This window comes from Budorcas taxicolor, chromosome 16, assembly GCF_023091745.1.
Source record: "Budorcas taxicolor isolate Tak-1 chromosome 16, Takin1.1, whole genome shotgun sequence".
Classification (NCBI taxonomy): Eukaryota; Metazoa; Chordata; class Mammalia; order Artiodactyla; family Bovidae; genus Budorcas; species Budorcas taxicolor.
The window spans coordinates 3,715,670-3,731,219 of record NC_068925.1 but is presented as its reverse complement, the minus strand read 5'-3'; the positions used below and the strand labels follow the sequence as shown (position 1 = coordinate 3,731,219).

At 58.2% G+C, this 15,550-nt stretch overlaps 1 protein-coding gene across 1 annotated transcript; it reads left to right on the top strand.

The window, feature by feature from the left end:
- The first annotated feature begins 4,201 nt into the window (after positions 1 to 4,201).
- Positions 4,202 to 14,095, top strand: REN (renin). Its single transcript, XM_052654201.1, has 10 exons — positions 4,202 to 4,293; positions 7,611 to 7,761; positions 8,252 to 8,375; positions 8,857 to 8,975; positions 9,775 to 9,971; positions 11,860 to 11,868; positions 12,330 to 12,449; positions 12,815 to 12,959; positions 13,242 to 13,340; positions 13,934 to 14,095. Exons 1-10 carry the CDS (start codon positions 4,214 to 4,216, stop codon positions 14,093 to 14,095), a joined length of 1,206 nt encoding a protein of 401 aa, XP_052510161.1. The 5' UTR covers positions 4,202 to 4,213.
- The last annotated feature ends 1,455 nt before the right edge of the window (positions 14,096 to 15,550 follow it).

Below are 15,550 nucleotides of genomic sequence, written 5' to 3'. Positions count from 1 at the left end.
ACACATGCACGCACACGCGCACGCGCACACACCCTCCACCAAGCTGCTCCACTGGCACCCCTCTTCTGGAAAAGGAGCCTCCTCCTGGTTTAAGCTTTCCTGATAACGGAGCAGACCCCCTTCTGGGGAAGCAGTCTCTTATGCTTCTAGCTTCCATGCCTCAGGATATGGGGTCTGGTCCCACTATATTGGCGCATCTCATTTCAGAACTTCTCCTTTGACCAGGCTCTTTCACCGAGCCCTCAGCCTCCTTGCCCATCCTATCATCCCCCTCAGGCCCCTGCACCTCCCAAGGCCTGGGTGACCTGCCTTCAATTTCCTGGGCCTTCACTTGAGCAGGCTCGAGGTGGGATCACCCCAACCCTGTGGCTGGATTTCTGTTCCTCCAAGGTCCCCAGAACAACCAGCTAAGGACACTTGGTTCTCTGCATCCCCGGCCCCCAGCTTCAAGGTGCTCCTGGTCCTAGCCCCGATGCCTTCCAAGTAGTCATCCCCTCTGGAGGGTCCACCCACACAAAGCAGCCCCGGCTGGCTATTAAGGTCCACTCTGGGTCTCAAGGCCCTCCTCCCAAGGCCCCAGCTACTCATCTGCAAACTCAGTGTTCCCATCTGATTGAAAAATTCCTCCGAGGAGGCAGCTGGGCCCTCTGGGGACAGGGGCTTAATTGTGACGTGGGGAGGAAGACAGGTAAAGAAAAGATGTGTCCATTTTTCTCTCTGCCCCTGCTTCCCCGTTTGCTTTTTATGCACAGAAGCAGGACCAGTCCAGAAATGTTTAGCTCGCCAATTCCAAGCCTCGTGAATTCGACCTCTTTCCACCTTCCCCAGGGCTGTAGCCTTGGCAAGTTTTCCACTAAACTAATGCTGGTGGGAATAAATCCACGAACCTTTCACAGTGGCGAAAACCAGGCTCTCTGTGCCACTCAGCCTTCTCCCCTTCTCCCCTTCTCCCCTGCTGGCCCCTCCATCCTTGGTCACAATCCTGAATCTCCTTGGAATCACTGTCCTAGAGCAAATAGAGTTTGGGACGACTTGTAGAGAAACCCTGAGTCTCACTGTCTCCTGAGAGATTTGCAGCGCCCCAGCCCCCTGCGGAAGTCCCTTCCCCCACCCCGCACGCCCGGCAGATCTGAAGGGAGAGCAGAGAGGCTGGAGGGATTTACGCTTTTCCGGAGGGCGCTGGCGTCACGGGCCTGCCCCAGGGGAGAGGGCAGGTGCCGCCCAGCCCCTGCCTCTGCCCCGGCTGCTTCCCGACCTCCAGGTGACGCAGCCTGGGGCCTCGCCTGGGACTCCGCGGGGGCTTCCGTGAGAAACCCTGGGCCCGGGCTGATGGGGCCGCTCGATAACCTGAGAAAGGTCCCTACCTACCCACGCTCCTTCCCTCCCACAGCCCGGGGCACTGGTGGGCCCCAGCTCAGAGGGAGACCCACCCGCCGTCCTGACCATCCCCACACGACCCCGGAGATGGGAGAGGAACAGGCTGGCCACCAGGCAGGCAGGCAGGACCATGAAATCCTAAAATCCTGGGCCGACTGTCCCAGCGTCCAAGGTGACCCCAGGCAGGGCATTTGTGGTCACTGGATGATGCTGACTGCTCGATGGTTCCTCCTTAGAGTGGAGCTGAAACCGGAGTCTTTCTCCTGCCGTCACAGACCTCAGCTCTGTACGATGAGGCTGCACAAACAGCTCTGGTTCCAGCTTCTGTGGAAGAACCTTCAAGGGCTCTGTGACCCCTGAGGCCTCTCGCTCCCAGTCAAGCTTCCGCGGAGCCCTCCATGGACCTCCAGGTCTCGGTTCTGGGATTCCTGCTGGTTCTGACTCCGGGCCACAGTCTCGCTGGGATGGGCAACCTGGTGTCTGGCCTCAGGATCCGGGTCCCACAAGGGTGGGGCGGGTGGGCTGAGAGGAGCTGGTGAGAAAGTGAGAAATGGCTGCTGCTCCCAGCTTGGCTGGGGTCCTGGGAGAAGCGAGAGCCGATGGTGTTCGGGCCGTGTCACCCCTCAGAAGCTGGCTCCCTGCCTCCCCTCTGGTGCCTGTGACTCTGGTCTGCACTCTGACAAATTGTGTGTCTCCTGGAGGTCACTCCCTCTTCTATTCACACTGGCGCACAGGGCCAGCACTCGTGTGAGCTGCACACACTGGCAGGACACAGGGAGGTGGGCGGGAAGGGTGTTTCTGGCTGGAGAGCGCCTGGGGCCACAGAGGGCTGGACCGGTGGGGGTACCCCCGGCCCTGCCTTTGCCATGGAAGAGACCGGAGTCGGACCTGGGACACAGCCGAGGGCCCCGCTGTGCCGGGCGTCCACACTGCAGCAAGGCCGCGGCTCTGAAGAGCTCCCTGGGCTGGCAGACTCAGCCCCAGCCGGGCACCCTCTCCTTTGCATCCTGTGGGCTCGGGTGGGCACGTAGCCCCAGAGAGGAGCCAGGAGTCGCGGGCGCACCGCTCGGCTTGCCCTTCCTTGAGTCCTCTGAAGGCTCAGCCTCCTGTCTGACCAGGGGGGCTGAGGGTCGCCCCTCAGAGGGCTGTGCATCTGGACACGCACCTGACACGTAAGAAACGCTCAGTGACACTTGCTAAGGAAAGGCAGAGCACTGGAGCCTACAAATAAACATTTATTCAGTTTAATAACTATTTATTCAGTCTGATAAGACAGAAGTTCCCATGAAAAGGTTCTCCCGGCCCCTCAAATGCTTCCCCCAGTGCCAACCACAATGCTTGAAAATTCTCCAGTGAGAGTTTGTTCCAAGAAGCACCAGCTTCTCCCATCCCTCGGCAACGGTGTTGTAATTTCAGAGATCCCGACGCATTAAGTAGTCTGCACACCAGCAACAGAGTTTCGCTCCGCCGGTTAAGTTCTTTCCGCCCACAGGTGCAGAGAGGAGCGTGCTGAAGACACGGGACTTGGCTACTGGAGCGTCCACACGGGTGGGCACCCTGGGGTCGCCTGGCGTCTGGTTCCTCACACTGCCTGGGGACTACGGCCCAGAGAGGGGCGGACACCCCCACGAGATGCAGCAAGTTGGGGGTACAGTCAGAACCCGAAGCCAAGCCCCTGGCCCTGCCCGTCAGGGTTCACTGGGCACTCATTTGATGAGCCAGGAGCACCACTCTGGGTGAGAGGCAGAGGCATGCGCATTGAAATGATTCCAAGAGAGGACATTCGAGGCCTGTGCTTTCACAGAAGGTGCGTGTCTGCACCGTGGGAGCCCCAGCAGAGACAGTCAATTCCAGGCTGAATCCAAGCCTGCTTCCTGGAGGAGACAGAGATCCTGGAAGTGGGCCCCAAGGAGTGAGCAGGGAGGAGCCAGGAGAGGAGGTCCTAGGCTGCGTAAACAACATCCACCCTGGGATTCAGGGGCCAGGTGGATGTGTGGTGAGCAGCTCCAGACTGCTGGTAAGCCATAAGGGAAAGGGAAGGAGGCTGAGACATGCCCCAGAGAGTACTTAGGGAGAAGCAGAGAGAGGGAGAGGGGTGGAAAGACCAGCTGCTCCACCTCGCACTTTGGCAGAAAGCAGCCTCCCCCAGTCCCGGGGCTTCCCTTCCCTTCCACCAACACAGGTCATCTAAGATGGAACCACGTCCCCTGCCCCCAGCTCCTTACTTCCAGAGGAGGTCTGTGCTGCACTTTCCCATAAACAACCACTGGTAACAGAGACCTGGGGGGAGGCCGTGTCGGGACTCCCTGGATCTGGCTCTGTCAGGGAACGAGCTGGAGGGATCACCCATGTTCCAGATGGTAACACTGCGACGCAGCCTGGGAGACGCCAGTCAGGGGCACAGCCAAGGTTAACACAGAGGCAAGGGGTCGGTGAGATGGGCTTGGGGTCTGGAAACTGGGGTCCTGTGCTTGTCCCAGCCCTGTCCTGGTTCCCTAGCGGTGCTGTTTCTCATTGGCTTCGGTCTTCCCTGAGGGGTCACAGGGCCAGGCCGAGACAGGGCTACTGGCGTCACTGGGTGCAGCCTTGCTTTCCCACAGCCATCCTTCTTCTAGCCCCCCAGCTCCACGTCAGAAACCTGGTCACCCTTCACCCACTTAGCTCAGTCCCGTTGAGGGATTTATTACCAGCTGCCCCGCCATCTGCCCCGCAGTAATAAATCAGGGCAGAGCAGAATCGCAGCCATCCCGAGTGTGCATGTATAAAAGGAGAGGGTGCTTCAGGGGACCCCAGAGCGAGCTGGGCACCCAGGCGAAGTGTGGACCAGTGCAGCAAGATGCCTCTCTGGGGACTCCTGCTGGCGCTCTGGGGCTGCAGCACCTTCAGTCTCCCTGCAGACACCGCCGCCTTCAGACGGTAACTGGGAGAAAGGGTGGGGGGAGCAGGGATCCTTACTTTCCTAACACGGGTTGGGGGGTGGTTCAAACAAGGGATGTCACCCCTTCCTCGCAAGCAGCCGGGCAGGGAGAGTTTCGCCCCATTCAGAGAGGTCAGGTGACTTGCCCGATGTCACACAGCCAGCAGAAGCACTAGCTGGGCCTTTTGATCCTGGCCCAGAGTTTTCAGTTCCTGCACAGATCACCATGCTAGGCGCTTTGGGGGGACTCGGAGATGACTGAGACATGTTCTCTGCCCCTCGGGAGCTCACAGACTAATTACTAAGAAGGGTGTGGTATTGTTAACTCTGCCAGGGAAGCAGGGCAACGTAGTGGTTAAACGCAAAGCTTCCAGAGCTGAACAGTCCTGGTTTAAATTCTGTTCCACTAGCAGTGCCAACTAACTCTGGAACCGTGGGCAAGACCCTGAACCTGGCCAGGTCCAAGTTTGCCACTTTTATTTTTTCAATATTCATTTATTTGGCTACACTGCCTGCTTGGATCTTCATGGCAGCAGGCAGGATCTTTTAGTTGTGGTGTGAGAACACTTAGTTGTAGCACGTGGCATCTAGTTCCCTGACCGGGGATTGAACACAGGCCCCCAGCATTGGGAGCATGGATTCTTGGCCACTGGACCATCAGGGAAGTTCCAGTTTACCATTTTTAAAACAGGGATAATAAAATACCTATTTTACAGAGCTGCTTTGAAGAGTGAATAAGATATTGCCTGTAAATGCCTCAGCCCGGTGCAGGCATGCTGTAAAAACCCAGCTGTTACCATCTCCAGGGGGATTATCACGAATATTAAAAGAAAAGTTTAAGGCAGCCCAAAGGAGGAGGATAAAGACCCAACATCCATGTTTGGCGACAGGCCCTGAGGGAACCCTGATGGCTCAGCTGGTAAAGAATCTGCCTGCAATGCGGGAGACCTGGGTTCGATCCCTGGGTTGGGAAGATCCCCTGGAGAAGGGAAAGCCCTGGAGAATTCCATGGACTGTATAGTCCATGGGGTCGCAGAGAGTCGGACACGACTGAGTGGCTTTCAGTTTCACTTTCTTCCCTGAGGGAACAAGGCTTCTTCAAGGCTGCAGGAGCGGGGAGGTAGGTGGGAGAGGGGCTCCTAGAGAAAGGGTTTCACGCTGGGGAAGCAGATGGGACCAGAAGACCTGAAGTTAAGGGGCAGGCTTTCGTAACAGTGGTAGTTGCTAGGCCTGTAAAATGCTGAGGACTTCATAGGATTGCTTCCTGTGTCTCAGCTCAAATCATCCTCCCAACAGTCCCATTTTATAGCTGGGGACACTGAGGTTCAGGGAGGTCCGATGTAGGAGGCTCAGCCTGGGCACACGCTGCACCATGTTTCCAAAGCCTCTTTCCTCTGCTCCAGGGAGAGTAGCTGCTGGGCTGGGGGCGTGGTGAGGGGGAGAGGCGCTTCCCAGTGGCAGTATGTGTCTGAGCGTGGCCCCCACCCCCAGGATAAAGGGAGGGAAAGGAAAAAAACATTCTCCCTCGTCTCTTCAGAAAGAGAAGAATGAAATTAGACCAGGGTGAAGAGGGAGTCAGGCTTTCCAAATGTACTTAGAGGAGTTTTGCTAACTGACATGAGCCTCAACGTCCCCATGCAAGGCTCTGTGGCGCTCTGAACGGCCGATTCAGTCTCAAGGTGCAGTCATTGCCTTTTGCACACAGACGCCTTTTACAACATGTACTGAGCACCGGGCAACTCAGTCTGCAAAGTGTGCACTCTCGGTGGTAGGTACTAGCATTAAGTCCATTGTTACAGAGGCCCAGAGGAGGCCAGGTAAGTTGCTCAGAATCAGGCAGGTAGGAGGGGATTCGAGCACATCGCGACGACCACTACACCCTCATCACAGAAGGCACGAGGCTGTGCAGCGCTGGTTACGGACACCCGGGGGAAATGGGGCAGGTGCCCAGGCAAAGGGGAGGCCAGCGTGGGGGCATGGGGGCTTCCAGGAGGCGGGGTGCACGCTGGCCTTAGAGGGCTGGAAAACGCTGGAAAGTGCTGGCGTGGGGGGGAGGGGGAGGGAAAGGGGAGAAGGAAGGGATTCTCTAAAAGGAGACGGTAAAAGGAGCCCTCTCTGGGGTCTAGCCTTCTCTGTTCCTCCATTTTCCCATCTGTAAAATGAGAATAGTAAAGTTACTCACCTCAGGTGATGGCTGCGAATCAAATAGATCATAGTCGTGAAAATACTTTGTGGAAGAACAGACCATGTTATGAATATGGCAAGTCATTTCTGTTAAAATATTAACACCAACAAGCATGAAAGTTGCATTCACGTTTGTGGGCAAAATGCATGGGGCCTGAGAAGGAAAGGCTAGTGCAAGTGCAGAAGAAGAAATAGGGACCCTCCAGACTTTGGGCTGCAAGCCCGGGACCCCCAACAACGGCTCAGGCTGTGGCACACAGCCTTCACGTTGGAGTCCGGGAACACCTCTGTGGGAGATGGGCCAGTCAGGGCACCTCGAATCCCTGCTGCACCTACTCCTGAGTCGCCTCATCCCTCACCCCGGAGTGAGGACAGCCAGCCTGCAGGATGGGAACGAGGTCACGTGGTGGGGGTGCCCCGCACGGTGGCAGCTCAGGGCGACTTGAGTTTCCCAGTTCTCTTTAACTCTGCCTCCCGAAGGTGACACGAAAGCGTCGGGACAAGAAGCGGAGGGCCTGGGACCTAGGCTCAGGAAGACGCTTCTTCCCGAGGGCAGGCTGCACAGGCACTCTGGAGACGCCTGCGTTCCCCGACCCCGCCCAGTCCAGGCCCAGGGCCCTGGCCGGGTGCTGCCTGCTGCGTCCTGGAGCCCCCGCCCCGGCCGTGCGGGCATGTGCTGCCACCTGCAGGCCGCGCGTGGCACTGCCTCACCCATCCAGCCGTGAGCCGGCATGCCCAGCCTTCACCTCCTTAGAGGGACGTCAGTGCTGTTTCCTCCTCCGTCTTCCCATCCGCTGGAGCCCCTCGAAGGCGGTGATGATCTTTTTATCTCTAGCATCCAGCATGGTGCAGGCACAGAGCAGGTGTCCAACCTGTGACTGTGGAGTGAATGAATGAACAAATGACCTTAAAATGATGAGCAAAATCAAACAACAGGAGCGAGTTAGTTGAGGATCATTTAATACCAGCACAGGTAACCACAGAGTCTCCTTCAGAGACTTAAGAGTTGAAGAGTGATCCCTGGGTGCCTGGGCTAAGGTTGGGGTAGTTTTATTAGAAGCTTCTAGAACTCTACCATTACTGTGGGAGGGGACAGAGCTCTTCTACTTTTTCTTACTCCATCATGGGCCAGGATCTTCCTCAAGAAGATGCCCTCAGTCCGGGAAAGCCTGAAGGAGCGAGGCGTGGACATGGCCCAGCTGGGTGCTGAGTGGAGCCAGCTCACCAAGACTCTCTCCTTTGGCAACCGCACCTCCCCTGTGGTCCTCACCAACTACCTGGACGTGAGTGCCCAGCTCGGTCCCTTGCCCACTTCACTCTCTCCTTCTTCTCTTGGGCCTAAGGCATTTTTGCCCTTTCTGAGCACCTCACGAAATTCCCATTTCACAGCTGGAAAGACTGAGGCACAGAGGACCGGAAGGAGCCTAGAGGCGGGGTCAGGTTTGGAACTCAGGAATCCAGGCCCTGGGCCCCCAAGTACAGGTGTTGCAGGGGCAGGGGTTCAGCGAAGCATCAGGATTTCTGTGGGGCATGGGGCACCTCCCTGCTTCACTGGCAGTACATTTAATTTGCCCTCTGGTCTTACTGAGCCTCCCACTTCGTGTCATGAGACACTGCTAAGCCTCTGACTCCATCTTGGCTGAAAATGGAAGCCCAGACCACCCAGGCTACGTGGTCTGCCTCATTTCACCCCAAGTTCCAAAGGGCATATCAGGCAAGACCCCAAGGCTCCCCAGGCGCCTCAGGCCACCACCCCTCTCCTTCGTCCTGCAGACCCAGTACTATGGTGAGATCGGCATCGGCACCCCACCACAGACCTTCAAAGTCATCTTTGACACGGGCTCCGCCAACCTCTGGGTGCCGTCCACCAAGTGCAGCCCCCTCTACACGGCCTGTGGTGAGACCAGGGGCCCGAGTGCCTCCCCACGCCACTCCCCTGTCGGGCCAGGCCCAGCTCAGTACCTCGTGCTGCCCCCTGAGCTTCCTCCATCTGCCTCTGCCCCCTGCCCCTGAGAGGAGAGGAGAGAATGTCATGGCCAAGTAAAAAGCAGGCTCCAGAAGGACTGAATTCTCAGGCCCATTCAGAGCATAGGCTGTGTCCTCCTCAACCTCAGGGAACCACTGAATGCTTCCAGGGACCAGAGTCCTCTCGCCAGCCTGGGATTAGCAATTACTTTAAGACACTTCATCTGAGACAAAGTTCTCAGAGACATGAGCACATTACAGGGGTCCAAGAAATACAGACCTTGATTGACTAACCACATTTTTCAAGCCTCCCAGCTCAGGGCCGCCCTGTCTTTGCACTCAGGCCCCACCCAGTGCCCGCCTCCAACCCCTTCCCCGGGCTTCTTGGCCCTGAGCCTTTGTCTCCCCACCAGAGATTCACAGCCTCTACGACTCCCTGGAATCCTCCAGCTATGTGGAGAATGGGACGGAGTTCACCATCTACTATGGATCTGGGAAGGTCAAAGGTTTCCTGAGCCAGGACCTGGTGACTGTAAGTGAGGCTGTCTCAGGTCATCTGCCCTCCTTGTCCCCAGGGCTCCTCTGCCACCCTAGCGCCCCCGGTTGGGGATGGTGCAGCCCAGCCCGCCTTGGAGGAGCACCCTCCTCTGCTACTGCTCCCTGGAGCTGCAAGCACCTGGGGCACAGCAGAGCTGATTTCTGGGCACTACCCAAGTAATCTGTGAGGGCCTCTGCAGCTACGGCATTCATGGAGCTTGTCCTGAGCCCAGTCTCCAATCGAGGAAGCTGCTTGGGGTCATCCAACTCTGACTGAGCTCTTAACCAGACCCTAGACTGAAATCCCGAGTCAGGGTCAGGGTCAAGGGTACTGTCAGCCTTATGGTCAGGATCACTTTTGGAGTTAGGCACAGGTTATAAGGTCACAGCTGAATTCAGAGTTTGGAATTAGGGTCAGTCCTCGTTCTCACTGTCACTTGGTCTGGGTCTGACCCGCCTCCATCTCTAGGCTTCTCCACTCCCTGCTCTGGCAGAGTCAGGGTAGGGGTACCCATGGAACTGGGAGAAATCAGTGTGAGCCCATGAAATAGGGGAAAGGGGGCGTGAACGACAGGCCTGACTGTGGTGCCACCTTCTGCCTCTGCCGCTCCTAGTCCCTCTGGACCCCCCAGCCCAGATTTGTGTTAAGAGAGCTGCTGTGCACTTGGGGTTGATGAAGTGGTCACACCCGGGGCGGTGTGTCCCTAGGGCCCTTCGTGGGGAGGCCTGGACCGGACTCTGACCAGGGGATGGGCCGTGGGCTTGGTCTCCCCTGGTGCTCCTTCCTTCCACAGGTGGGCGGGATCACAGTCACACAGACCTTTGGCGAGGTCACGGAGCTGCCCCTGAGGCCCTTCATGCTGGCCAAATTTGACGGCGTCCTGGGCATGGGCTTCCCCGCCCAGGCAGTCGGCGGCGTCACGCCCGTCTTTGACCACATCCTCGCCCAGCGGGTGCTGACCGAGGACGTCTTCTCCGTCTACTACAGCAGGTGGGCGGGGCGGGGCGGGGCCGGGGCCGGGGCGGGGCGGGGCCGGGGCCGGGGCGGGGGCGGGGGGCCGGGGCCGGGGCGGGGGGCGGGGCGGGGCCGGGGCGGGGCGGGGCCGGGGCCGGGGCGGGGGCGGGGGGCCGGGGCCGGGGCGGGGCGGGGCGGGGCGGGGCGGGGCGGGGCGGGGCGGGGCGGGGCCGGGGGAAGTGGGGGCGGGTCGAGCTCCTGTGCTGCGTTCAGGATCAGGTGGTGCTCCCTCCATATCCAGAGGGATACGATCCAACATGGAAGCCAGCGCTTAAATAAAAAGGAAATAAAGTCAGGCACTCAAATCCTCAGTCATACTGTACCTTTCAAGTACTCAGTGGCCACAGTGACTACCGGCTACCACACCGGACTATTTAAGCACAGCACAGTTCCATCTCGGCAGATGAGGCCTTTACTTACAGTTTAGTTCAGCACTGCTCTAGAGCAAGAGAAGAGCGCAGAGTGGCGGTGATGGGAAGTGAGGCCTTGCCATGACCGCTGGGCCTCCATGTGAGGGCTTGGCTCCTCTCATGTGGACTGCTGACTTCATTCATTAGTCCCTTCACTTATCTGCTCAGTCCCTGACTCCACAAACCCTGGACACTGACATGACAAGCACTGTGCAAGGCTCTAGGGGTACAGCCATGAACACAGTGTACCAGACAGAGTTCCAGCCCTCACAGAGCTCACAGTCCAGCAGGGAAGACAAGCAACATTACAATATGATGAGCAAAACAGGGGACATGAGGTTGAAACCCTGTGCTTTCAACTCCAGGCCAAACTTGCGTGCAGCACAGCCAGGCTTGCAGAAGCTAGCACCAGCTGTGGAGCAGAGCTGCGATCTGCCCTGAGCTGCTGGGCACAAGCTGGAGACAGGGGGTCATAGGCATGAGAGCTGCAGCCCAGTAGCAGTGAGGACAGAGGGGAAGGCCAGCACCCAGAAACATCGCAAAGATAAAACGGAAAGCAGTGTCTGGTTTGGCGAGAGAAAGAGAGTGACTGAGAAAAGGCCACCAACTGGCGGGCGGGGCAGTCTTGGGAAGAGCTGCTCCAGAGGCCGGACAAGGGCGGAAGGCAGGCAGTGCAGAGACAGGTGTGGGTGTCAGGGAGGGAAGGGCCCACCGTGAGAAGTCTGCCTGGGGAGGGACGCAGACACAGCTGCGCAGAGAAGCAGGGAGAGACGTGCAGGTGTCTGTAAATGCTGGAGGATGCCCGAGGATGGGCAGGTGGGAGAAGCAGCCAGCAGAGGGCCAGCAACTGAAAAGGCAGGAAAAGAGGACAATTGAGGGCAGGAGCCGAGAGGCCACGGGATGGAGGGGAATCCCGGCAAAGAGGCCTTGTTGAGGAGAGGCCTGCCTCTTCCTTTACTCTGGGATGAGAAGGAGGAAACGCCCAGAGAGACCGTGAAGCGTTGGGAGAGAGGTGAGCGGAGCTCGTCTAGCACAGGTGCACGTGTACTGGACTTGTAATGGTGCAACGTGCACCAGTAACACGTGTGAGCTGCGTGCTGCAACGCGCACACACACCTGCCTCCTAAGAGGGCTGGAAACCCCATCTCTCTCTCACACACACACACACACACACACACACACACACACAGGAAACCATCCCCAAGGTAGACCCTGACCTGTGGGAGGCATCATGCCATCTCGAGGAGAGGAAAGCAAGGGGCGTCAGCTGCGGAGGGGGCACCAGAGGTCCTGGCTCCAGCCCCCACTCACTGCGGGGGTGACTTCAGCAACTTACCCCCTGGTGACTCCACTGCCTGGAGGGTAAAGAGTGTGTAATGCCCCCCTGCCAAACGACGGGCTGGCGCGGCTCACCCGAGACAAAAGCTTCCTTTCTGCTGCCTCTTCCTCTGCAGAGATTCCAAGTGAGGAGATGGAGAGCCCCGACTTGGCCCTGGCCCTCCAGAGCACCTGGCCCAGAATCACACATGCCACCCTCCCCAAACTCACTGCAGCGGGCCAGGCACCACTGACGCCCAAGCTCCCCATCTACCCCCGCCTCCCTTACGCCCCTGCCCACCACCCTAGCAGCTCCCGGGGGCCCATCCCAGGTCCCCCACTGCTCAGGCCCCAGTGAGGTGGGGGCGACCCTGTCCTGCGTCTGCCCCTCCTCTGTGGCCTCTCTGGGGAGGCTTTACTGGGTGCTGCTGGACCACACTGGAACCCTCTGACTGAGCTTTGGGGACCGGCAGAGGTGGAGAAGCGGCCTCCACGCCCCGCCCCAGCCTTGCCGCCGGCCCTGAGCCTGGGCCCCGCCTCCCTGGTGGCTGGGGTTACTGAGTCCTGGAGGCCGTGGGTGTCCACGCTACTGTAATCTTCCCTTTAGGAATTCCCACTTGCTAGGGGGCGAGATCGTGCTGGGAGGCAGTGACCCCCAGTATTACCAAGAGAATTTCCACTACGTGAGCATCAGCAAGCCTGGCTCCTGGCAGATCAGAATGAAAGGGTCAGGACCTCTTCCCTCTGAAAGTGCTGCTGCTGCTGGGGGTGGGCCTGCAAGGGGGCTGGGCTGCCGTCCCGCCCTCTCTCCGAGTGCACCCCTTGCTCTCTGCTTGCTTGGTCCAGGGAAGGGACACGGAGATGATGGGTCAGGGGGAGGGCGCAACAAGAAGAGGCGGAGGGTCACTAAGCTGTGTGCTGGGGTGGGCAGCACTCTCTTCTTCCAGCTCACATGTCACGCATCCCTCACCACGTCACCTGACCTCCGGCATGGCCTCCCATCACCTGCCCACACTCAGGAAAGCTGTGCAGCTTGGTGGTGCCCCTCAGCCTTCTGTCCAGCTGTCTGTCTGACACGGTGGCCTCCCCCAGGGTGTCTGTGAGGTCGACTACCTTGCTCTGTGAGGAGGGCTGCATGGTCGTAGTGGATACTGGTGCATCTTACATCTCAGGCCCCACCAGCTCCCTGAGACTGCTCATGGAGGCCTTGGGGGCCAAGGAGCTCAGCATAGATGAAGTAAGGAGCTGGGGGGCGGGCACCAGGGAGGAGGGCGCACCACCTGGCCCAGGCCCCCAGATCACGCCAGGATGCTTTGTTTCTGAAGGGGACCGTTTCTGGCCTTCCTCTCCTGCCTCTCACACTCTTCCACATGTGACCTGGGCCCTGGGAGGGGGGCTTGGGAAGCTGGGGGCTGTGCCCACCCCTCTGCGGCAGAGGGGCCAGGCCACAAGCACGGGGCTGCGTCTCCTGGGGTACCTCCCACACTCAAAGGGGCTCCTGTGACCCTACCGCTGCCAGTATGTCGTGAACTGTAACCAGATGCCCACACTCCCCGACATCTCCTTCCACCTTGGAGGCAAAGCCTACACACTCACCAGTGCGGACTATGTGTTACAGGTGAGGCTGCGGTTTGCTCCTCGGTGGCAGGGAGGAATAGGGGGCAGGGGCCTTCAAAAACAGACATGTCATTATGCACAGATTACCTGCTAGATCAGTGGTTCTTGAACTTGGCTGCACATTAGGGTTACCTGCGAGCTTTTAAAAATCCCAGTAACAAGCCACATCCCATACCAACTGATACCTCTGGGGATAACTGGGCAACAATGTTTACAAAACTCCCCAGGTAATCGCAGCATGCAGCCGAATTTGGAACTCACTGTGCCCATCTCCTGATCTCCATTCTGATCAAATGTCCCCAGTAATGCTATCTGCTTTTTATACTTAGCATGTTTAGAGGTGTTAATAGTTTGTCTAGGACCAGAAGCTCTGCCAGACTGTGAGCTCCTGAAGGCAGAGCTGCGCCCGATCCACTGTCAGTAGCATCCGGCTTAGTACCTGCCTCTAGGAGGGGTGTGACCCATGATGGCTGAAAGGGCCAAGATGTGATGGAGGCCCAGGGCGGATGGGGCACGGGTGGGCAGATGCTGCTGAGGGCTCTGGCAAGGTGGTTATGTGCCAGGCAGTGGAGGAACCTTTCTGCTTCCTGCCAGGACCCCTACAATAATGATGATCTGTGCACACTGGCCCTGCATGGTATGGACATCCCACCACCCACTGGACCAGTCTGGGTCCTGGGTGCCACCTTCATCCGCAAGTTCTACACGGAGTTTGATCGGCGTAACAATCGCATCGGCTTTGCCCTGGCCCGCTGAGGCCCTCTGCTGCCCTGCCCTGGCCCAGAACTAGAGCACTCTCTGGGACCACCCCCAACCCCTGCCTGTGCCCTCACTCAGGGGGGTGGAAGTCCCCCCGGATGTGTGCCCTGCCCCCAGTACTGGCTCTTCCCTTCTTTGAGGACCACAAAATAAAGACTTCATGTTTCCAACCCCACTGCATCTGGGTTCTCAAGGATTTGAAACAGGGAAGTACAGTGTGTGATCTTGTGCAGACAGAACGCGACACAATGACAAACTCACAGGCACACAAGCACAGGCTCCTGCACGCAGGGCTGATGCCACCCATGCAACGTCGGCAGGGTTCAGATGGAGTTGTTCACACTGTGCTGGGCGGGAAGTTTGCAGAGAGCCAGCCCCTGGAGAACCAAAGCTAACGCCGCGGCAGTGGACTGTAGACAGAAAGATGCTCCAAGCTCATGGAGGTCAGCCGCCAGCGCAGGCTCTGTGCTTCCCCACATAGCCATCTAACATGCCATCTAAGGCACTAACACCTAAAAACATAGAGCCACAGAGGTCTGCCTGATACTCCCCTTGTACAGGAGGAGAAACTGAGCCTCAGAGAGTGAAAGCTCTGGCCAGGGTTGCTCAGTGACATGTGAAAGACCACAACTAGAAGGCTGCCCATCTGACTCAGACCTCAGGAGCTTCCCACCTTCCCACATACAGGTGAGTCTCCACAGGTTCAGAGCTTCAGCCACCCCAGGACGGGCCCAGGTGCACAAGCACATAGATCTATGCGCTGCGCTCTTCCATATCGCGAGACCTGGGGCTCAGGTCGAGGTGCTCTCCCACTCTGACGCCTTGGACTGGCTGTGGGAGACGTGTAGCTTGGGGAATAAGACACCGTATCCACCCAAATGAAGCCACTGACACTGTCCCTCTTCATGACAGCTGCTCACCCCTCTTTTGACTGAAAGAAGTGAGGCACTGAGGGGCTCACCCAGGCCTCAGCAAACCTCATAGCTCCAGAATTACCGCCTGTTGGGATTGTATGGAATCCCAGGACCTCTCCCTGGCAGCATTCCCACATCTGTGACATCCCTGTGCAGAGCCAGGAGCATGACTCTCTGAGTCTTCTTGCCTGCTTAGCTGTATTTCCTCGCTGCAGGAAGGCTTGGAGTCAGGGTTCTTTCCCAACATCCTGGGTTCCGCGACCTTAAGTAGCGCCCCGCCCCCCAACATCTTCTATCCTATTCTATAAGACAGCCATATACGGCTGTTTACATTAAACATAAAATTGAATTAAATGTCACACTAGCCCCATTTCAGCCCTGGACAACACAAAAACAGAACACGCATCAGCCCAGAAGTTCTTTGGGGCAGAGCGGGATTCTGGGCAGCGATGAGGACAGGGTCCTTGCAGTTGGGAGATTCCCGAAGAGGTGGAAGGGGCCACGTGGGGAAACAGGCACTTTCCTGGGTGGCGCCGCG